This window comes from Oryzias latipes, chromosome 6 (genome assembly GCF_002234675.1).
Source record: "Oryzias latipes chromosome 6, ASM223467v1".
Classification (NCBI taxonomy): domain Eukaryota; kingdom Metazoa; phylum Chordata; class Actinopteri; order Beloniformes; family Adrianichthyidae; genus Oryzias; species Oryzias latipes.
Window position 1 is genome coordinate 20,323,543 of NC_019864.2, and position 24,354 is coordinate 20,347,896.

General features: G+C 37.6%; 1 protein-coding gene across 7 annotated transcripts in view; it reads right to left on the reverse strand.

Annotated features, from left to right (window-relative positions):
- Positions 1-24,354, reverse strand: part of shank3 (SH3 and multiple ankyrin repeat domains 3) — a 199,160-nt gene that overhangs the window by 36,464 nt on the left and 138,342 nt on the right. For all 7 annotated transcript variants that reach the window (XR_002873416.1, XM_023955918.1, XM_023955921.1 and 4 more), the window contains one exon: positions 12,149-12,262. Coding sequence is in view for 6 of the 7 variants with exons in the window: in XM_023955918.1 (XP_023811686.1) it covers positions 12,149-12,262 (114 nt within the window). In the remaining variant the exon portion in view is untranslated. The remainder of the gene's footprint in view (positions 1-12,148; positions 12,263-24,354) is intronic.

Sequence of the window (24,354 nt, forward strand, 5' to 3'; positions counted from 1 at the left end):
GATGAGGTGCAATGAGGGAAGGTTTGCGCCACCAGTCCCACAATTTAGAGGCAAATTTCTAATGAACTAATGTCACTTTGCAGAGATTATGTCTTAGAATACAAAAGGTTTTTTCCTTTTGGCTAAAAAACAGCACAATCATAATTAAACTACCACTGGGAACCCTTTTCAGTCGATCAAAAGTTGATTGGAGTGTGACTTTAAAGCCTTCATTCATGTTCTTTTGAAAAGTGAGTGCCTTCACTTGACACAGTGGCACTCAGCAGCATGGAAACTTCAACAATAAGGTACAACACTGCAGAATGACAGGCAAGCACACATAGGCCTACAGCCTACCTGCCACAGCTGTCATGGCAGCAAAGGAGTTCATGCACACACAGAGATCCATCAAACTGTGTCTACACATGACTTGAAAGAACTACCGGTGAACATTGTCTGAAAGAACTCATGACACCGTAAAACAGACTGTGCAACCTGCCCACAAGCTTTAATATTCTTTGCGCTTGTGTGGAAGTGACCTCCCGTCCTCCAGTGCAGCCCCCACTGGAGGACGCTTCACTGTGAGACCTGCTTCAGCTTTGATTCTTTGCTCCTACAGTCCTGCCATCCATTACATTCTGATATAAATCTGTCTCCCACGGAGAGATGGCTCAGCAGACTTGACTGATTTTGATAAAAGGTGCAAGTAAGGCCATTAGTCAATGACAAACAAAGAAACAAAACCCACATCCACATGGAGAATATGTCACTCTATGACAATGCATATTTCTTCACAGGGTGATAGAGCAGGGCATACCTTGTTCTGTGAGTTTATAACACTGACTCAGCTAAACTTTAACACCAAAGACATGTTGTGCTCTCTTTTCCTTTCTCTCTTTCTCTTTCTAATAAAATGGATTAGTCGGCTATGCTAATCTATGTGCTGACTCCACACAGAAAATATATACAGTACAATAACTCAACTCTCTGCATGTGTAGAAGCACAGAGCTACATAAACGCCTTGGTATTTGTATACACATGCACCCTTTAGCGATGTTAGAATTTGCATACTCCCTTTGCATTTCCCCTGTCAGCACTGGAAAGTTACTTAGCGTTTAACGACTTTCTGCCTTTATTCAAAACTGACTCATAAATGTAAAGCTACAAAGAAGGCGTGCAAATATTTGTTTGGAGCTAAATGCTTGATGTTTACAGCCAATGTCCAAGCTTCCTCAAGTTTTTCTTTTGCAATGCCAACATGTAGGATAAATATTTTACTGTGTGAGTAAATTCAATTATAAAGCATGTCCGCTGTCATTTGCAGGTAGAGCTCAAGCTACATGTTTTTTCAGGGCTGATACGATACATATTGTTAGTATTCAATAAGGCCAATAACAGAAATTTTCATGTTAAGTCAACGATACAGCATATTTCTTATGATGGAGGACATAAATATATACATAAAAATTAATCTAAAGTATTTATTCAGGAGCAGACGGAAAAATGCTGTCTGATAAAAAGCATATTTGTGACATAGAAAATATGCTGGGCGGGCCATAAGCTCCCTGCTCTGCCCCATTTTGATTCATCCACATGTAGAAAACTCGATCCATGTTCGTCTTTGTTTTCCTCATCTGAACAGCCATTTGCTTAAAAACTGTACAGCTGGATAGCTCCCGTGTTGCTTGCCATTTTTGTTGCACCAGTAATGTTAGGTTGGGGTTGTGAGGGGCTGTAAATGAGCAGGAGATCATGTAAATAGATGGATGATGGGATGTGGGGGAGGCTTACTCCATGGCAACAGTCCTGCCAACAAATCAGAGGCCAATTTCTGATTAACTAATGCCGCTCTGCAGAAACAGATTTTTCGATTTTGGCTAAAAACAGCATAATCAAAACTGGTAACACTTTTGAAAAAGATCAAAATGTAATTGTATCGGGCCTTTAAACGCCTCATAACTATTTTACTATCCTATTTGTCTCTTTTATGATAGATTCTAGTCTGGACTGATAATCATAAACCTTCCTCACCACCAAGGTCAGCTGTGCATTTCCATTCACAAGAGCTGTCAAATTGTATTTGATTGGTGAAATTAAAAGTAAAGTTCAAGTAATTGAGCTTGTCAGATTTTCAAAATGTTTCAAATGGAGAGAATACCTTTACATTTTCTCAAATTTAAATCCAGATTTTGTTTTTAAAAAGTGTGTTTGCACAGAAGAACTTTTGAAACACTGTCTGACCATGAAGGTATTCCAGGTGACATTACCTTGGCTTCCAGTGCTGCTGTAAGGAATTTATGATTTAAGAGCTTCATTGCTTCATCTAAAACCTCTTTTTAGCCTAAGACCCACAGTGTTTATAAAAATGTAGAACATGGAGACTCCAAAGTGAAAACAAAAATGATTTGATAGGACAAAGGTTCCGTCTTAAAGTAACCAAAATAACACTTAACATTTACTATTCCTCGTCAGAGTGGCATCAAATCTACGAAGGGTAAATCTGCCCTTGAAATGTTGATAACATGAAAAAGCAAAAAAAAGAAAACACAGGAAGAGAGATACAAGATAAGAGAGGAGATAAGATAAGTAAAACAAAAGAAAATTAAAAGAAGATAGCAATTTCAAAAACTAAGAAGCGAACACTGTGATAAGAGCTAAAGCTTTTGATATTTAGGGGATATTTGAATATTTAGGAATATTCTCTTTTATGACAACCCTTACAAAACATGTCCAGTGTCCTAATCTTCCCTCATACATTCATACACATTTCCTTAAATAAAATAAATAAATAAAAACACTGTAATGATGGATGATTACACACCAGGAAACATATTTCCTGTCTAGTAGTATCTATTCGCTCCCACTACATCCTGTATCACAAAACTATTCAAACTAGTCAGCCAATTATGTATTTGAAGTGCACATGTATGTGCTTTAAAGGAGTTTCGGCTTTAAACAAACATTTTTGACACCAACTAGAACTTATAAACACAATTTTACGTCCAGGCTTTTATCAAATATAATGCAATACAAAACTCAATAGATATTGCTTTTTGGTTTCCTTTTATCTTCAAGTATTCTTCTGCGGTTTCCTGTTCTGGAGGACTTTCGGAACATGTAGCAGTCCCTTTTTCCGGGATATCCTTTGTTCATTTCTGTGCACTAGTGCTCCAGAAACACTCAGCTCCCAAAATGACATGATTCATTAATGATTCAGTCCTTTCATATTTCATCAAGCGAATTCATCACTCAATCATGAATCATTGCTAAATGTGTACAGATTCATCTGCAGTTCAGATTCGGGTATTTTAGTTTGAAGCTGACTGGTTTTCTTATGAGAATAAGACCTTCTTTTACTTGGACCATTCCTAAAAACTCACATATGGCTTTTATGTTCACTTTTTTGTTTAAAATGTTGTTACGGTGTGGCGCACAAAAAAAAAAGTTAACTAAAGTTTATAATGCCAAGAGATATATTACATTTATAAATCCACTGGATTTACAGTTTTCACGGGGGTCTAGAGACTCCCACGAATCCACAGAATCTGTGAATATGGAGAACTAACCTCCATACAAGTGTCTTGAGTTGTCTGAGCTTTTGTGATTAGTGCTGGGTCATGCTCGAAAGCAGTGATTCTAAGAACCGCAGCCTGGTACGGAGTCGGAAGCGTTGACTCTCAAATGATGGAATCCCATTCTTGACTTTGTTTTTGCTGCATGCTCTCTGCCTGTGTGTTCACATCAAACGTGGCTCGCGCATAAGGGGCGTCAAGTTTCAATGTTAAGTCAATGGTACAGATGGGATCTGAGGTCCTGCGGAGCATTTTTAGTGCCAGGCACGGCGTGTAATTTGAGCGGCGCAGCGAGAGTTCAAATATCTGAAATTTGGCCAGGTTGCCGCATCGCATCGACCAATCAGGGACTCGGCTTTGGGCATGTGACGCATTCAGTGACTCGATCAGCGGGTGATGGACATGGTTGATCTATCCAAGTGTTTTCATCCTGAACTGTGATACATTTTCTTATTCCGCCGTATTGGGGCATGTAATGGAATAAAAACAAGAAAATTGGCAATTCTAAGGCTTCTCGTGAATACACTACACATTAAAAAATTTTTAACATAAAAATTATTATTTTATGCAAAGTTATGATAAAAGAAAGGCTAGAAAAAAATAATTTGTAAAGAGTCGAGAGTTGAGAGTCGAAAGGGCCGATTCTTTACCGGGAGGCGAATTGAAAGAATCGGCTCCCGGGAACGAATCAAAGTGCTCGTCAGAATTTGTGAAGAACCCGAGTCATAAGACTGAAAAAAACAAATCAGCGAATATTGAAATGTGATAAAACGGGGAACACTGTATTACAACTGGACTACATTTTATCCATGCATTCTTCAATTTTCAAACAATGTTCCAATTAAATAAACAGTCACTTCATGTGAAATTAAAATATCTGATATAAACTTGAAATATAACTTTAAAACTACCAAATGTACTAAAACATCTCAGAATCACAAAGAAATTTAATATTAGGGTTATCATAGCTTTCAGGATCAATTTTTATAACTACTAGGCTAAATGTGCCCCAAGTTTCAGTTTAAAATTAAATGAGATATTAATCTTGGCAAAACCCCTCAGGTTGGTTTTAATCAATTCGGTGTAATTGTGTTTCTAGTCATTATTTTATTTATTTTTTTGTTAAAATTGGTCCAATTTAGCTTTTCTTTTTTTTGTTTGTTCTATTTGAGTTAAGTTTTTTTCAGTCTTTCTCTGTTTATCAGTTTTTGTTAAAAACTGTATTTTGGGCCCTCCATTAAAAATTTAATAATGACACCTCCTACAAGAAAGCATAAGGGAACTAATAATAATTAACCAAGTTGCAATGGAAGTCATCTATCAAACATTTATCAAAAAGAGCCAATATCTTCTTAGTATTTCTAAATTCTTCTGGGCTACAACACATTTTTTCTGCTACAGGGGTAACTAGAAAAGAGAAGACAAAATTGTAAATTCTTGTAAGAAATATCTATTAAAGGCAATCTAGTCGCACAGCAAACAGGTTAGCCCTTTGAAAACTAAATGATAAAATATACAGTGACATGTAGATATTTTATTTGGCTGTTATGGTGTCTACAGCATCAACTTATGAAGTTGTGAAGAAGATGTAGTATTTTTAAGGAGGACGGCTCGGACGGGTTTGCAGCTTTGCAGTTCCAGTGAATCAAACCACAGATTTCCCCCAAGCTACCATGGCTCATCATTCATGTGGTTAAGGATGCGGCTATTTAAATCATACTACTTTCCCAATTTTACTGGACCACAGCAAATGCATTTAGAAGTAAAGATTTATGTCCCCATGTGCAGATAAAAAGTGCAATGTGTCTTTTTGTCTTGATTTAGTGCAGAGTTTTACCACTTTGCCAAGACTTTCATCTCATGATGTTACAGAACCTGTTTTCCATGCAGAATGACACACTTTTGCAGTTTTTATTCAGGATCTCCCATTTTCTTTCACTGTTGTTCTTGGAGTTCATTTGTTTGCACCAATGCACTTTAATCTCCACCAAATAAATCATATCTCCTTTCAGAAGGATCTGACTGCAAAATACTAATATATGTTTTGGTTTTGGAAACAAGAATGTGAATTACAGTAAAAGGACAAGCAGGGTGAACCTGGATCAGTTTGTGCTCTAAATGTCCAGTATTCCAAAGTGCAGGTATCATTTTTACAGCCAGGACATGCAATAACGTTTTACCCTGTTTTACTTTCTGTCTCCATTACAATTCTGGATGAATCAGCTCTATCTTTGCATTTCTGGAAACATCCTGCACACTTCAAGTGGTTTCATTTCACATGTAATTTTTTCCTCAAATGCAATACAGATGTCCCCTAAAACATATTTTGTCAGTTATGATTTTTAACTTTTATGTACATTAATACTTGTGAAACAGACCTGAAAATACCTTATTATGTGGAAAATATATCCCAGTTCCTAAAGGAGTGAAACTGTCATTTCAGCTATAAATTAACTTTTTGCAAATATCCTGAGCTGTGAACAGTAAATAACATGAAAAATACCCAGAGATGATAATGTGCATTCAGGCACAAAGATAACTGTTGAGGGATCTTATTTTATGCACTAAAGTTGAATATGTGATTTGTGTATTGTTGCCAAATGAGATACAATGTTTGATTTTTGACACTAGCATGTGTTGGTTTGGAGGTCATTGTGTTCATGTTTATTGGAAGGATTGTTTGCTATATAGGAAGCTTTTTGTTCTTAATAAATCTACCAAGAGGTTAAAGATTATTTCCTCCACCACATTTTTCCCTTTGAGTTCATCGCTGGTGAAGCTGCATAGCTCAACAATAACACAGCTTTAGAAATCCAGCATCTTTTGCAGAATCTTGAAAAGCAAACGTAATGTAAAAAAAAAAAAAGATGTATAATTGAAAATCTATTAAAGAAGCTCAGTCTGGTCGATTAGATAGTAGGAAAAAATTACCTGTCAGCAATTTGGTTTTGTATTTTGCCAGACGTCGTCCAGTATTGTACTTAGAGATGTTATTTTTTAGGACGAAAGAAAAGTAAAAAGCTGAAGTGGAAATTAATTTCCTGTTCTGACACAATTCTAGCTGGTCCTCACTTAAAAGAGTGGAGTTTTTTCTTTGTGAATTACATGCAGGTCCAAAACTGTAACATTTGAAATGGCGGTCTACACTAAAGAACGAAAGAAGAGGCCACAGGAGGGAGAATGGCATCTTAATTATCTTTTCTATTGCTCTTAGTAATGGGATAATGGGGGGGGGGGGTTGTTTAGCATGATTTCTTCCTCCATTTAATCCCAGTTTGTTTGTATAAAGCAAATGTTAAAGTTTAAAGAAACTGTGCCAATAAGCAATGTAGAGCCCAAAATGGTGTTTCTGTTTATTGTATTGCGTCAATTTCTCTGTTGGGCTCAAATGTGGTAAGAAGGCAACAAAAGTCTCCAATATGGCTGACCCAAAATCAATTTAAGGATTACTGGTATGTCTTAAAGACACCTCAGCTCTCTTAAACCAGATGTAGCCAACTGTTAACACTAATGCTCTGTTTGCACCGGGCATGAAACGCGCGCTAAGTGCATTCTTTAACATGCGCTTAGCATAAGTTGTTTACTCTCACTACCTAATACTAGCGCATGTCTGCTACCAATAGCTGGAAGAGGCTTGGTGCAAAATGTTGAAAAGTTCCAAATCTTGTGAATATTGCTCCAGGTATTTTCTTTCACAGCTCTATTCCAATATTTGAAAGACTTGCTGTCATATAATTCCAGCTTGGCACAAACCGCAATTATTCTTTTTTTCCCTCCATATTCAATTTTCAAACGGTTGACACTAGAGTAAATAAAAAATAAAATAAAAAGCCATATATGCGTCACTACTAAATCCGAGTCCCTTATTGATCAAAGTTCAACTTGGTTTAATATTCAACACACATCCAATGTATGTGGGTTTTGTACATAGAGCCCAAAAATGGTCGTAGAAACTTGTGTAGTGATGCCTGAATGCAAGTCCATAAACGAGCATTTACGTGTGTTTACACATTTTTTATTGAAAATGATCGCATCAACGAAGCTTTAGGTTTTACTCCCATCTGATCCCCCAAAACAGTAGTGTACTAGTTCGAAGAGGACAGAGATCACGGCTGACTCTGAAATCGTACGTTTCTGGTGTCATTGAAAAAAGTGAGAACAGTCAGAACTCCATCACAATGTTAGACAAACTACATTCTGCACTCATTGTGCTCATAGACACACCGTCGAGGCAGAACGCTTGTATTTCCTACACAAAGTTGTATCCTGATAGCACAGGTACGTAAAAGCCATTTCTATTTATTGACAAATGATGAATATCAAAAATGCCTACTGCCATCTACTGGATCAACACTCCAGCATGGGTCAAGAAAGCAGAGAGTCTGTGGGTTGAGTAATTAAAAACCTATTGGGCCATCTGTGGCTAATATGAGGTCACCAAAAAACTTGACTGTTACAATTGCCCACCACAAAAATGTGTTACCACAAAAATGCGTTGCCCACTTTAGACAGTAAAAAAAAAGAAAAAATTGAGAAAAATTGCTATTTCTCAGCTGTACAAAAATGACATAACGGTACATACTTTATAAAACTAGAAATCAAAAAATCCCCAAACTCATCATATTGCAAAAGAGAATTTCAGAAGACCAGCTGATCTTCATGAGAAAGAAAGCAGGACTGGTGCAGAGCAGCAGAGGACAAAACCTGGCCCAGCAGCTGGATTGTTTCGTCTCCTGACAGTCCAATTACTTGACTGGCTGACCTTGTAAAGATTTAGGTTGCACCAAAAACCAGACAGGAAACAAAGGCAATTTTATGTTTTAAAATCTGACTCTTGCCAAAACTTGGTGAGTACATGTTTTATAAAGATTGTAAGCAAACAAATCCTACAGTTAATTAACTCATTAAAATAATTTCAATATCAGTAGTTAAAGAAAACAGAGTGCATAATGGTGTATATCACTCAACCTACAAAGTATTAAACAATGATGTTCATTTAATGTGTGAGATAATTAAATGAATTCGTATCGGTAACAGAAGTATACAATGAGCTGGCTGGTCATAAGTAGCAAAGATAAAAGCTAAGAGAATATTTGAAATTGTCTTAATAGTTCTACATTTGACTTTTTTTTGATCCCTCTATTGTGTCATCTTCCTACACTCGTCGTGCTTTTCTGCTTCCCTCCCCTCCAAAACGCTCTGTTCATGTCTGTCTCGGCTGCTGCAGCAACACTGATGCTTAAGCATTCAAGGGGAGTGCAGACACACTCCAAAACTTCTTAATGGACAGGCTAAAAATAGCCCAGGCTGGATCTGACTGGGCTGTTCATGCAGCTGTGAGTCATTCAAGTGCGCTGCGATGTGAGGAGAGTAAGGGAATGGATTAAACAAACTCAAAGGGAAAAAAAAGTTTGGATGGTTGTTTAGATATGAACACAAAGAATTTTAGGCGCCACTTTTTATGACAAAAAAAAGGTATTGTATGAGCGTGACTGATTGAATGCTCTTAAAGGACATTCTACCCTTCAGGACACTTAAAACTAAGAACAGCTGAGGGTGTTAACACAGAAATGTTAGCGTTTTTTTCATCTGATTATTTAAAGTTGTGTAGGTTTAGAAGAAAATGCTGGAAAACTACAGGTATCTGGAATAAAACAATCTTTTCAATTTAGCATCAACAGTTCTAATAGATTGGAACAACAGTGGCTTTTCTGGAAATGAGTGACACTGTAATTTGTTTGCATCATTAGAAAGGGAAGAGCAGTTCATACTCACATCATTATCCCCTCCATTACCATGAGTAAACATCTCCTATTAGCTCCCAGATACAGGCGCAGCAGCATGTGTGCTGTGTGCATATGTGTCAGGGAGTGTTAACAGAGTGGCTGAAGATACGTAGCATAACTGTGACAAGTACAGACCTTCTGTACATCACAAATGTAATAACATGTATTCCTGACCCTCTGCATGTGCTGCTTTGTCTTTTTAAACCCTAAACACTGAGGTGAATTTTAATAACTTGGATGCTGCGCACTCTATTAACACATATCAGTGCAATCCACATTGCTTTCCTAATGAATTCAATCAAGAGTCTTTGATGTGTGGCCTCATTTTCCATATCAGTGGCTTGTGTTTTTATTGTTTTGGTTTTAATTCAGTACTAAACTTTGTCTTTGTTTCCTCTCCTGTTTTCTGTCCCCTCGATCTGTGGCTGCAGATGAACTTCAGACTGAGAATGGCTCTGGCTGTGCTGGGTGGTAGCTTGAGGACATTCATGGTGACAGATAAGCACCAAGACAGTCAGTTTTGCTCAGTTTGTTTGTTTGGTCTTTTTTTTTTACCTTCTCTGTCTCTGAATGAAAAAGTGTTTTTTTTTTTTTTTTTTTTACTACAACCAGTACCCCATCATTCATACAATCCCATGTTATTTAAAGAAAACTAAAATTGAAAACCATGTTTAGCCTTACTTTTTGAGTCCCTGCGCCGATCCTTTTCCACAAAAAGCTCTATGACCCTGTTGTAAAAGTCTTCCTTATTTGCCTTTAGTTTAATGAGTCTCTACCTCTCAATGGAGATTATGGCCAATGAAGAAATACGTCCTTGGTCAGCTGTCAGCTCACGTCTGCCCCCTGCTGACGAGGCCCACCCGACCAGCAGCTTTTACTCCGCCCTTACAGTCAACACTCTGACCGCACATCATTGTTAAAATTGAGTCCTGCAGTCAGACATGAGGTGAAGGGTTCCAGAGCCTCACCCGGAGTTTCCGCTCCGTATATGATCGCGCAACACTCAAATTCAGCGGTTTTAACCTCAGAAACTGTGGAAAACGTGTCGAGTCAACTGAAAATGTATCTTTAACACGGATCAGTGGAAAATAATATTTACTCAATGTACGTTTTTCTATTTTATCACAATGACAGGTGAAGCCGAGCCTCATGTTGCATGCATGCGTGGGTTTTCTCCGGGGACTGCGGCCTCCTCCCACTGTCATAAAAAACATGCTTCATAGATCAATTGGTTACATACTGTAGGTGTAAATGTAAGTGTGCATAGGTGTGTGATTGTGGCCCTGCGACAGACTGCCTTCACCTGCAAGTGGTGATGATAGGGTCCGGCATCCCCGTGACCCCAAAAGTGAACAGACAGATTAGAAGATGTAAAAAAAAAAGAATTTATACAGTAAAGTGCTGACGACTTTTGATCATTTTTTGTAGATTTAATTCTCTGGCAAACTGTAAGACACAGAACGGTTTGCATCATAAAAACACGTGAGAGTTTAGTATTTTGTACCCCTTGATACATGTTGATCCAAATATCCATTGAACCACTTCTGCTCCAAATTTACCCTAATTTAGCATCGACTTGAAAGCCAAAATATAAGTGATTTGTTTTTAAATCATAGCTGGAAATAAATTCAGGCGTCAGGGGTTTAGATTTATGAGTTAGTGAGCTTCAGTATCACAATGATCTTTCCTAGCCCTCCCACCTTTGTAATTTTTTTTTTTACTCTGCCTTTTTGAAAGACGTGGACTACCATCTGAACTTTGCCGTCTCTTAGATTATGGCCCACCATCCATCTTTGTTACTATCACACCCTTTCCTTTTGCCATCTGAACCTTTGTCTTTATTCCTTTCCTTATCTTCTTCTGACAGTGCATTTAAATAGAGTATTTTCAGATTGTGGATCTCCTCACGGCTTCACACTCAGGTGACCCCTATACTTCAACGTTCATCTGAACCAGGACAATGCTCCCTAAATACACACAAGATTTCTGATATAAACACGAGCTGTAGGATACTTTAAAAGGTTTTCCCAGAGGTTGGTCACATGATTTTTAAGGACTTGGTAAAAGTGGTGCTTCACAAGTTGAAAAACTTCTTTAAGAAGACTTGATTCCCTAATTTAGACAACTCAAAAAAGTTGGTGTGGCATTTAAATTTTGTCAGCCAGTAAGTGTTTAAAAATTGTCCACCTCTGCAGTCTCTGTCTACATGTTCACAACCCAAGCTAAAAAGTTCGACCTTTCCGGTGCACCTGCATTTAATTACATTCTAATTAATTGCATTTAAAAGCTTGGCGAGAAACTCAAGACAGCCGGCATGAAGGCAAATGTCACCGGATAAAAGCAGGAAGCATGAATCCTGAGCGGGGCTGAATTCTTTTTATTTGCTTTTCTTAAAAATGGAAAACATTAGATGTGACTGTAGAAATGCTTTGCTGATAATAGAACAATTTTTGCTTCAAAAAGACACAGAGCTTTGTTCAATTTTCAAACTGATTTTATGAAAGTTTTGATATATTGAGTTATTTTTAACATTTTGTGAAATGACAGATAAAAGGTGAGTTTAAAACATTTGATTATTCAAAGCTTGAACAATAAACAGAGCATTTAACTAATTAGTGACCATCCATGGCTACGTGTATTTAAAATACTTTTAATGTCTGACCCCTTGGAGATGCAATATGCAACTTTCGAGACAAACTGAACCCAAGTGAGATTTCTGACGGTTTTCGTGAACAAAACATTTCAACAAAATCAAAAAGTCAAAACAGTATGCACTTGTTTGTGTGTCAGTGTGCATTCAGACACCTTACCTAGCCGTGGGTCATACTGCCTCATCTGAACTTCCTCCACACAGTCTGCTGGGAACCAGCCTGTCCTCCCTTTCACTGAGCCTTCCCAGAAACCTCCTTCACCTATGCTCAGCACTGACAGAGGGAGACAGAAGAGTCTTCATTAATAGAGTGCTGTAATGAAACAAAAGTGACTGTCATCAGATATTCTGTTGGCAAGATGCAGGAAAAAATGTCAAGATTAAAGATAAAAGCTTAATAAATTCTTTACTGCTTACATAGTAAAGTTGAAAAACATAAGTAGCAGAGAGAACAGGAAGTAAAAAAGTTACTTTGCATGCTCACACAATGTATGAAACAGAAAAGTCTTCAGGGTGTAGAGAAAAATATTTCAACTTTTTCTTTAAAATATAACCAAGAAATTCCTGAAAATTCCTTTAAAAAGGGAAAGTTTAAACATTGTCATAGTTTAGTTCATATTGATCCTTCCTACAGGAATAATCCACTACTTATTTTTCCTGCATTTATCTGTTTTCCCAGTAAGCTAACAGACACACCCACTCACACACTCCTCAGATATCACCAGCTGGAGCTGAGGTTTTACATGAGAGAGCCTCTCTTCTAAACTGGTTGCTAGGATACGCCAGTGTGATGTTGCAGCCAGCAGACAGCCTGTTAAATGATGTACTCTACTTCCTTTAGGCTATACTTCAAATCTGGCATGGAAACATTTCTAAGTGATGTGACCTGAGGCAGTGTGCAAACATCTTACTTTCATTCAAATTAAAAGATCAGAGAAAAGAGAATGTTGTATGGATATGAAAAAATAATAACAGTTCCTAACAAAGTAGATGTTCTTAATGTCCTATTTCAAACATCATCTGTTTCTCAAACCACATGCTTTGTTGACAGTGAGCGCTCAAGTTTCTCCTGGTAACGGAAACTTAACCTTTAACCTTAAAGTCAATTATCAGGTTCAAAGATGGTGCCTTTGTAATACATTTTTTTTCCACAGTGTTGCTCAATAACATGGATGACTTAATGTAAATTAAAAATATTTACATTCATGCTGCCTGATTAGAAATTACCCAAATTCAAATGTAGTTAGCTCCAAAATCCAGATGGATGTCTAAACAAATTACTTTTCTGATCATTTCATTCAGGCTCTGTGAAAAGAAGCTTTCTTAATGTCACACAGCAACGTCAGTCAGCTCTCCCAAAACATAAAATACTACACACCAAGAAATCAGGTTTATAGCTAATCTTCTACTCTAGTCAAAATCAAACCTGGTTTTCTTTCCTTTACCAGCCCATGTCAGCCACCTACTGTACAGTTGGAGAGTGCCAAATGTCTTAATGTGCTAAATTTAGCAAATTTCTCCTCCATGATCAATTTTCTATCCCTCGGGCCTTCCATAAATTAAATGGGATGTCATCCCCAGCCAGCAAGGTCATGTGGGCCCCATATGGTTTACAAGTGGGCAGAAAAGGCGGGCCCTGAATGGGTTCGTCTGCAGTTTCTGTGGTGGCCCCACCTGTCTTTGCCCACACTGGCCCTACTATATGAGTAGGGAGCCGACCATATAGGTTTAAACCACCCATGCCTCACTACCAAATCCGGTTCACTGATTGGTAAAATTCATCTGCTTTACCTTCAAACGCACATCAGTGTTCATGCGTATTGTGTGTAGAGCCGATAACAGTCGTAGAAACTTGCGTAGCTACACGTGAGCGCGAGAGTTTTAAATGTGGAAGCCCAAAATGTACATTTACATAGACTTCTTATTAAAAGTGGTCACTTGAACGCGGATTGCCGAGGGCCGTGTAAACGTAGCTTTAGGCAGAATCTGAATTCTTCCCCTACCCCTCCGGCTCTGACTTAGTGCAAAGTTTAGCACTTAGTTCTTCGGCAAGGGTAATATATATTTTTTAAAAATATCATGTTTTGTCCCAATTCTCTGACCTGGCTTCATACATTTAAAGGTTAGAAGAGGTGTTGTTTGTATGTTTGAAAATGAAGTCTTTATGAAATAAATGTCTGCGTTTAGGAGTAGTATTATAATCACCAGATCACCAGACGTGAGTCTGGCTACACATGTTTACAGTGAAATTGTTTTCCATTTGTCACAAGCTGCGTTTTTATATTGACTATGAAATCGTGCAAATTGGATTTGCGATAATAAAGTCGGCTAATGGCAACACGACGATTTTGAAAAAACTTGCATTTATTGAAAAAAAAGAAAGCTTTTTTGCCGCTACCATCGTACCGACTTTAAAAAGCTTCACTTGCAAATAGAAGTTGTGTAAAGTTGCCTACATCCAAGTAAAAAATTTAACAATGGTTTGGTTGGGATGGAGTGAATTGTTAAAAATAAATTCTTCCTTATTTAATTTTGTTCAAGGGCAAAGGTTTGTTTAAACACGCTACTAAAAACCCAAATTGTTTACTTTGCTATGTAGCACTGTCATTCTGGGGTGAATAAAGTGAGAGTGGAGTTCATATGGCAATCAACACCTCAGCTGGACAGCAGCGTTTAACAACACAGCCTGCAATTAATCATGCTGGGGTGTAATCACCTTCACAGGGAAGCAGGGTTTAACAAAGATTTAGCACAAGCTGACATGCATTCATACACAAAATCACACACAAAGTCTCACATGAAAACAACTCTTGGGCAAATGTTTCCACTGAGGAGATTCAGGCGTTTTTTGATATGGAGCAGCTCATTCGTTATGAGTGAATAAACTAAAGACTAAACTCTACAAAATTAATATTTAAGGGTGATGATAAGCAACTTTTCTTCACAATGAGTTTATGTTCAGCTTAAGAGATACATGAGACACTAATTCAGCGCTGCAACAGCATGCAATGTTTACTAATGAAACTTCATATCCAGTGATTTATGTAGCATGTTTTTTTGTTTTTGTTTTTAATGTGAAAGAATAGCGACAGCTAAATAAAAGAAATGCAGCATTTATCAAAACATTTTACATCTAAGTAGTCAGCATTGGTGAAATTTTGCGTCATCTTCAAAGTTATCTAGTAACAAAGATGGAGGTTTAGTCCACCCATCCATCCATCTTAGCCCGCTGTATCCCTTTTGGGGTGACTGGAGCCAACCCAAAAGCTGTTGAGTAAAGGTGGGATACACCCTGAACAGGTCACAGGTCCATTGCAGGGCCACACACTCATATGCACACAAATGTGCAATGAAGAGTTAGCAATTAACTTATAAAGCGTGCTTTTGGACTGTGGGAGACGGCTAGTATGTATGGGGGAACTCGCAAACTTCACACAGAAAGGTCAGAGCCGGGTTTCAAACTAGGGACTTCTTACGCTAACCACTGTTCCACTAGTTCGTTGGAGCTTTAGTGACTACTTAAAGGATATTTTATCACAATTTTAAAGGCTTTATAGCAAATAAACAACGAATCAACACATACTGACATCTGACATGGATATATTGTTATGGATCCGCCCATTCTTTTAACACTCACAAATCGGTCACATTAAAAAAAGAAAAAAACTATGTAAATCTATGTAGATGTTGTAAATTAACACTGCATGCTGATGTAGCACTGGATCATTTCTTTTTAGCTAAACATAAACCAATCACATTAAAAACAGTTAAGAAATAGACTCTTAATGTTTTTATATACATAAATGTGTGATAGATACTCAGCCCTTTGCTTCTCACACCCTGAGGATGAGCTGCTCCTTGTCGGCTCCACCTAGATGAATCCTTTCCATCAATGGTGTGTTCATGGTGTGATTTTTTGTGTAGGAATATATAAGCATATCAACATGTGGTAAATCTTTTTAGAAAAGGAAATTTAAAAAGTTAAAGAAGAAAAAACAGCAGATTTTTTTAATTAGTCAAATTAATTCGTTCAAGAAACAAAAAAAAAAGATGAGATGGAATAGTTTGGAATAAATTGACTCAACTAAGCATGACCACATTTGCAAATGTAAAGTGGATTAAAGCTCTTCATCTAAGAAAACTGTTAGGAGTTTCTCTTATTTTTATACTTTTTGACCATTTCGGATCAAAGGAACATAACAGATGCATTTTGAATGTACCTAGTGATGAATTTATCTGCATGATAAAGAAACAAATAAACCTACATCTATTTACATGTATTTTGCATAACAAGCTAAGGCCTCATTCACAAAAAGACATTGTGTGGGTTGCAACAGTGCAACAGTAAATCCGTGTTCTGCACACAAGCAGTACCTGGGAGTTTTCACGGACACCAAATGTAACGATTTTGTTTAAACCAAATATTTGAACATTTTTATTTATGCAAACAGAAAAAAAAACATTAAAACACTTCTTTTCCTGTGAGCTTTTACAGAAATGACAGTGAAGGGATGCATTTAAAATGCAAACACGCACAGCATACAGGGTACTTTCTGTCTTTGAAAGCCTCGCAAATTCTGTTGGAAACAGCTTGTTTCCCGCGGTTGACTGTTCAACATCTCACAGACCCATTAGAGGAAATGACACATGTTCCAAGCACAAGGTATGATCAGAAAGGGATGGAAGCATTACTGAATGAGACAAAGGGAACACAGCAAAAAGAGGCTCCCATTCAAGCGCTGACAGAGGGAGAGAAGAGAATCAGAGAGATACACAGACACAGCTGACAAAGGGAGAGATGTGTTTCAACAGATGCCTGGTTATTCATGACTTATCAAGACGCCAGCTGTCTTCCGAACAGTCTAGTACAGCATTGTTCTGTACCTGTGTGTTACTTCTTTGCCTTGCCCTTGCTTCAATCAGTCACAACTCCTGGTCTATAAATAGCATCAGTGAGGATGCAGAGCTATTTATACTCCTGGCACGCCCCGCCTGCACGCTTGGATGCTTGCTTGGATTTGAGTCCTTCATTCAATTTTCCCTTCTATCCGCACACAGAGCAGCTACACACAAACACACATGGGGATGACAACTGTCATCAATGAATAAATGACAGCTGCAGAGGAGAGGAGTCAACTTTTCCTAACTCACACCAGCACAGCAAAGCGCAGATGCATCAAACGCTCTTTGTTTGCCAGCAGACATGGAGACTAAAAGAAAAAGAAAAAAAAAAGGCTCTACCGAAAAAGTTTCATGGCTTTTTGCCACTGATGCACTCACACTGATTCAGGCAGAACAGCCATGGAAAATTTGCCAAATGCAGCTTAATTTCCACAAACTGCCATGAAAGGATTACTGCATATTGGAAATGCCGCAAGAAACACAGGGAAGCTGTGATGTGTCTGCTGCTATAATTAATGATTAATTACCCAGTGACAAATTTGCACTGCTAAAAGAAAACAATAATTTTTATTTAAAGAGTTTTAGAGACCACAAAATGCTTTAGCTAGTGGTGATATGTCTTTCTTCTCAATCTAAAAGGTATTTTGACACAAATTTTCCATCCAATAAAATTCTATTCTGGATATTTTGTTTGCCATAGTTTACAGTTAGTAACATTAACACTAAGGATGCTACAATTCTTGATTTAAAACTGAACCACATGTTACACCATGAAACCGAACCGTGTGGAAAGGGAACCATTGCATTTCTACTAGTATGCTTACATTTAAAGTGTCACGCGCGTATTGTGTTATTATTCATTGTTTCATTACATTACAGCAGGCTAAGTAGGCCAGTGCTTCTCAAATAGTGGGGCGCCGATGCCAGGGGGGACGCGCGGTAGTGGCGGTTTTAGACACAGGTAATACAGGCAATTGTCCGGTGCAAAAATTTAACGTGGGGGCGGTGGTGACAGCGGCTCAGTGCTTGGGAAAAAATCTGTGCCACTATTCGGTTCCTATTGTCTGTTAAATCACAGAGTTTGTAACAGCCTGAAACCTGTGAATTCCTGTCTCCTGTCACACGCGCGGCTGCGTGTGTGAGAACGAAAGGGGAGGGGAAGTGTGGGCTCAGTCTGCCAGGTGAAACAGGGCACGCGGAGCACTGCAAGCGCTGCCTGTTGCCCAACACCAGGATCACCGCGTGCCTTATGAGGACTCAACTCATGCTAATAATGTCATTCTTTATGAACTATTGTAGACATTTTGATGACGTGTCTTTATTTTCTACAAATGTATTCTTTGTCTGCTTGTGGTTTAGTTGGTGTCAGTATTTGACATAAAGACAGCAGGTAAAGCAGGAAAACAGCTGCACTTTATGAAATCATAAGTAAACAATCCATAATTTAGAAAAAAAATCAGCACAATGTTTTTACCTATTTCTTCAGACTAAAACGTTAAATATATTGGTGCTGCTGTGTTAATGTTTCAGACCAATTTACATTAAATATTTTTTATTGACTGAATTATTTTTCTCAGCATCAAATAGTTGGTCAAAATGTTTCTAGTTTAAATAAGGAATGACAGATTTTTTTATTTCAGGCACTTTAAGATTCTTTTCTGTTATAGACAAGAACAGCGTTTCTGTGGCTAAATAAAGTTCAGATTTGTTGAAAGTGGATTTATATTGCTTTTTTCTTTTGTTAATGTTAATAGATACAATTTTAGGCATACTTACACAATTTTTATAGATACTTACCTAATATATTGTCACCGCGCGAGTGTGTTTTTGGGTAGGGGTGGGGGTAGGGGGGCGCAGAACATTTCCTTTTTAATCGGAAGGGCCTGGCAAAAATTAATTGAGAGGCACTGGTATAGGCCATCTCAATGGTTTTTCTTAATTGTTACTTGTTTATTAGCAAATTAAAAAATGATTTTCCTGATTTTATTGTTTACTGTTGTTGTTGTTTTATAATACACAAATTATATGTTGAGCCAAAACAAAACTGGGACCCAGAAACTGAGGTTTAAAAGTGAAGAAAGTGCATCATTGCATCCCTGATAAACACTGTAGAAAATAATTTTCAAATATTTTTCAAATGACTAAAGCATATATTTACAAATGGACCAACGCATATGGTCGAGTATTTGTGCCCCCATTCAGTTGCTGCTGCTTTTCCCATTAATGCATAATATCCCCTTTCATCTGTCTCTTAGAAGTGTTCAACACAAGTATTCTCACTGAAAGCATTTAGTGATTATTCCAATAATATAAAAACTTAATTGACAAGTATTCCTTCTTTTAAACAGGAATGTGCAAACCTTTACAAAAATGCACCACAGCCTTATAAGGAATGTAATATTTTAATCTCACCTTAAAATAATTTAGAATAGAAAAATCTTTTTTTTTTTAAACCATCAGATTGTGCTTTTAGCATCTTTAAATTCATTACATAATTGATGTATTTGTTCATCTATTCAAACTGTTGCTATATTTAAATCTAAACTTAAACCATTCTTCTTTTCTACTGCTGTTGTTTAAAATACTGCACTCTCATTGTTTAATTTAGCACACTTCCATTCATTTTTATTTTTTCTCCTTTCATTCATTTCAATGCATTTATTCTTTATTTAATTTTCCTGTATCTTGTAAAGCCCATATAAAACTATTTTGCCATAATAAAAACATGGGGTGTCAGCTGCACCTACAGTGTGATGCAACACATGCAACTGTACAGAGGGAGAAATGTCAAGTAAATATTTTGTGAAAACAGAAATATATTAGCCTGCATATGAGTGTTAGTGTGTGTGCGCGGGAGAAGGGTTTAACACAAAGTGTGAGAAGGTGAGTGAGAGCATTGCAATAAGCAGAGTGCAGTTGTTATTAGATTTGGATCTCCGTAGTCCTTATTAAACCCCAGTTCAACTCAGTGTAATAGAGAGAGCAGTTGTTGGATCTTTATGAAATACTGTATAAACTGGTGACATGATAGCAGCTGTCGACACACACACAATAAAAAAGGGCGAACTATGTGCCTTTCATTCGATGCAACTAATGATGGTACAGCAAAGAAAACAGGAGAACGACAGAGTCCTCTACCATATCTAAACCCAACACTTCCCCCCCCAATCGTAGATATATAAAATGATTCATCAATTAATCATTACACCCTTAGTAAAAACCTATTTCCTTTTCATTAAAGTTCATTTCCCCACCTATTTTGCCTTGATTTAGAGTGAATTACTTTAATAACTCTTTTTGTCAAATTTTACTTTATATATTTTATGAGTGTCTTTTCTTTCCCTAGCTGGTTTATTTTACTACAACATAAAAACAACCAAGTGCATCTGAGCAGACAACACACGTGACGCCGCAAAATGTTATCAAGCCATCATTCCTGTCAAATGTGTGGAAACACTTTGAATTTTACAAAGACATGTGACCAGTGTGGTAGAATATTCTGATAATGTTTGTATTATTTTGATGTGGAAAAACACAACAGTAAGGCCCGTACACACCGGGACGAATATTCGCCAGCCGTTATTCGCCAGCATTTTTCAACACATTTTTTGTGTTCACACCCACTCGATTTTCGCTGACGATGAGCCAAGCGAACATGCAATTTCATTCCCTGACATGAGATGGTGCTTAATGTAAATCAGAAATACCCCTGTACACAAGGTGGCGCTGCGCAACTTTACGCTTCTTAAAGTCGCTTTTCACTCAGAAGAAGAGAGCAAGTATTTACGCGCTTGTCAGAATCAAACAAAGAAAACATGAATATTACCAGCACCAGTAGCTCTAGCTCCAGTTCCAGCGATGAAGAAATTATTGTTCTGTTGAATGATGAAAGACGCCGGAAAAGACGCCGATTTTGGGTACATCCCATAGTTACGAGAAGAGAAGAACATGGGGAGTAGTACTGGTACAAGAGCTGAAAATGTATCATGAGCGTTTTCGGGGATATTTTAGAATGTCTGTCAGTGAGTGCATCTTCTTCGTCTTATTTCTTCGGGGAAGTGTAGACGCTACTTGGCGTATATCTTCTTCGCCGTGATCTATGTGTGCTCAGCAAGACAGTTTTGTGTTTGAGCGCCCCCAAGTTGTGTTTTACTGTAACTTCAGAAGCTCCAGACACGTGTGCAAAAGCACCATTCTCATTGGTCGTATAGTTTTTGACACGGCGCGTCAAACCAAAAAAACAAACCCGAGGCGTTTTTACAAAAATGACGCTTTTAGATGCGGCGTTTTTCGTGTCGGTGTGCACACTCACATTGGTGCCCTTTGTTTAGTCACTAGCCGTTAAAAGTCGGCGAATATCGCGCGCGAAATTCGTCCAGGTGTGTACAGGCCTGTAAGCTGAACTTTGGGAAACGAAAATGTAAATTAATTTGCCATTCAATTTTGTTTGTACACATATTGAATTCACATTTGATTATCTTGCAAGAAATACAAGAAATCCGGAAAGCCTCACATGAACTGTTCAGTACCCAGGTATTTATCTCTGAGTCATACTGGTTGAAGTTTTGGCAAAAGATGCCCCGAATCGATTTTAGATCAGAAAATCAGATCAAATCGGATCGTTCAAAATGAATCAATATCGTCTATGAATCTTATCAGCAACCAAAAATTAGGATATGAATCAAATTGTAACCCCTAATTTATAATGAAAAGGGGAACTAAGGTGACAAGCAATTGATAAGTCTAGGTTGAAAAGGGCAAGAGGACTCCAGACACAAGACTGATGTACCCACATACCCGATACAAAAACAAGGAGGAGGAGCAATCTTATTACTCTAAGTCAAGTATGTACTGGGGATTTCTGCACGCTCATCTTCGAAAGAACGCCTTCAGTTAAAAGCGAGGGAGGGAGTGGTGCAGTCCCTGCCTCATCAGTATTCCAGTGAGAGAGAGAGTCAAATGAAAGGAGGAAACCTGAAGAAAAGAAGGCCTAACAAGGAAAAAAACAAAACAATGAGAGAGCTTTTTCTTTATGAACATCAAAGTCTAATGGAAAAAAGGAAGTGGAACAAAGAAAAATGCTAGTGGTGAAGAATAAGAGAAGGAAGAAGGGGCGTGGATGCTGTAAATTACAGTGAATGGAGGAGGAGGAGGCTGCGGGGGGAAACCTACGAGGCTGACTCATAGGATTCCCTTTTCACTTTTCATCTCGTTTCCTCCCTTCCTGCATCTTTACAGACTTGAGGGAAGCTACCCTACATTCCACTTCCTTTAATCCACTTTTGCCTTTTTAATCTGACTCGCCATTTATGCTTTTTAGGTCTTTCTTCCTTTACTAATTCTTATATTTTCCTTTTTCTTTTCCTTTACTAATTCTTAAGTGAACACTAAAAAATATTTTCTCACAATTTTCATCACAAGAAGCTTTGATTGAGCCTTTTTTAAAATCTTGGCAAGATAGCTAATCCACTGAGCAGCAGTAAACATTCTAAAAACCTTTTCCATTAAAGAAAGGCGTTGACTAATAGGTTTGACAAAGGAATCAATATCATGTCGCTGTTGCAGATAAGTTGGTTTAGAAATATCAATGTCAAATGAACGTTGATGGATTATTCTTTATTGTTTAAGTCTCACACCAATTATCGTTCAATCTTTTTTTGAAGCATTGCCAGTGGTCTTTTAATTAAGATTATGCTGTTTATAGCCAAAATAAAGAAACCTGTATTGTTTTCTAGGACATAGTTTCTGCAGAACGGCAGTAGTTCATTAATTACTTAGTTCATTAGAAGTTTGCCTCTGATTTGTGGGCAGGACTGTTGGCATGGAGTGAGCCTCTTCTCATTTTCCTTTGTCAACACTCACTCCTGCTAGCTTATAGCCCCTCACAACCCCAACATAACATTACCAGTGCCACAAAAATACTAAGTACTATTTAAGTTATCCAGCGGTACAGTTCAGACCCAGATGCCAACTATGATGAGGAAAACCAAGACGTGTATGGATCCACGTGTCTTCAAATAGAAGGAGTGGAGAGGGAAGCTTGTGGCCAGCCAACTGTAGCACTTATGTCAAAACTACAGGCTTTTTCCAACATAATTTTTTCCTCTGCTCCTGATTCACACGATTTGAATAAATACATACTCAGAAACACAATTTTAAGCTTAATTTGTTTTATATCCTCCATCAAGAGCAAAATGCTACAAGAACATCTTAAACACAACAAAAACATGATTTTTATTTGAGTGGGTCTCTAAGAATATCAATGTTAAATGAATGTTGATGTTGAAGGATACTTCTTAATTGTTTAATAAAAGGGTTGTTTGACATATTGTACAGCTGGTTAAGAACACTATCTTGCCCACAGACTATAATAGTTACTTATTAATAATAATATTATTACACTTGCCTTTTTTTAACTAAGAAACTTATGAGTGTTGGAAAAGCGAAAGTGCATTTTTGTTACAGTGAAAAGATACTTAAAGTAAGAAAGTCAGACCTTCATAAAGGATCAGCTCAGCCGTGTTACGACACAAGCTTTATCGCATTTGCTAGAATCCTTTTTTCGCTACCACATCACCATTCCAGACCAAACTTTAAGTACAAGGCTGCAAAAGAAAGCGGCAGAGAATGCCCGTTGCAAACACTCATCTGAACAGTTCAGGTCAAAAATTGTCCGTCCTTTTGTACCCAAAAGAACAATTGTTAGTCAGAAGCATTTTGGGGCTTCTGTTGCATAATTACCGGGTATCTGTATCACTTAGTGGGTACCGTTTATGCAGCTGTGTTGCTGTTCATGTTTATTCATACGATGATTAATTCCACAACTGCTGTGTCTACTGTGTTTCTAATTAGCACTTTGTATGACGCTACAGCTCAGTTAAGTTAAATGCATGCTAACTAAACACTGCATTTATCTTTGAAGAGAAACAAAAAACAAGCAAAATAAGAACAGGTGGTGTGGTCAGCATGGAGCAGGTAGATGTGTGGGCAGGACTCTGCACCCCGCTGCGACTCTGATTGGACAACAGTGTCCTTGCCTGAGGCCTGTGACCCTGTCCAGTATCAATAATGCAGTTTTGGGAATTGATAATTATCTTAAAAACCTTGAACCAAAAATATTCCTTTAAAAAAGGCCAATCACTCAGTTTTAGAAAGCGAGTTTGAAATGCAACATCAAGACCATTAGAAAAAGGGTGAAGCAGAAAAATCCACATTTTTGACACTTTACTGAGTACATAGATCTGGGAGGAAATTCAATAACTCAGCAAGAAGCTTCAAGGTGGGTCCTTGTGCCAAATTTAGACTTTAATCAAAAACTGACAATTTTATTGTTGGAATTTGAACAAATAACTTAGTTTATATTATGTTTTAATGTTTAATCTCTTTTAATAAATTTTAATACCTGATACATAATTGAAACATGGATTTTAAAAAGCTAGGATTTTTCCAACCAGAACTCGTCAG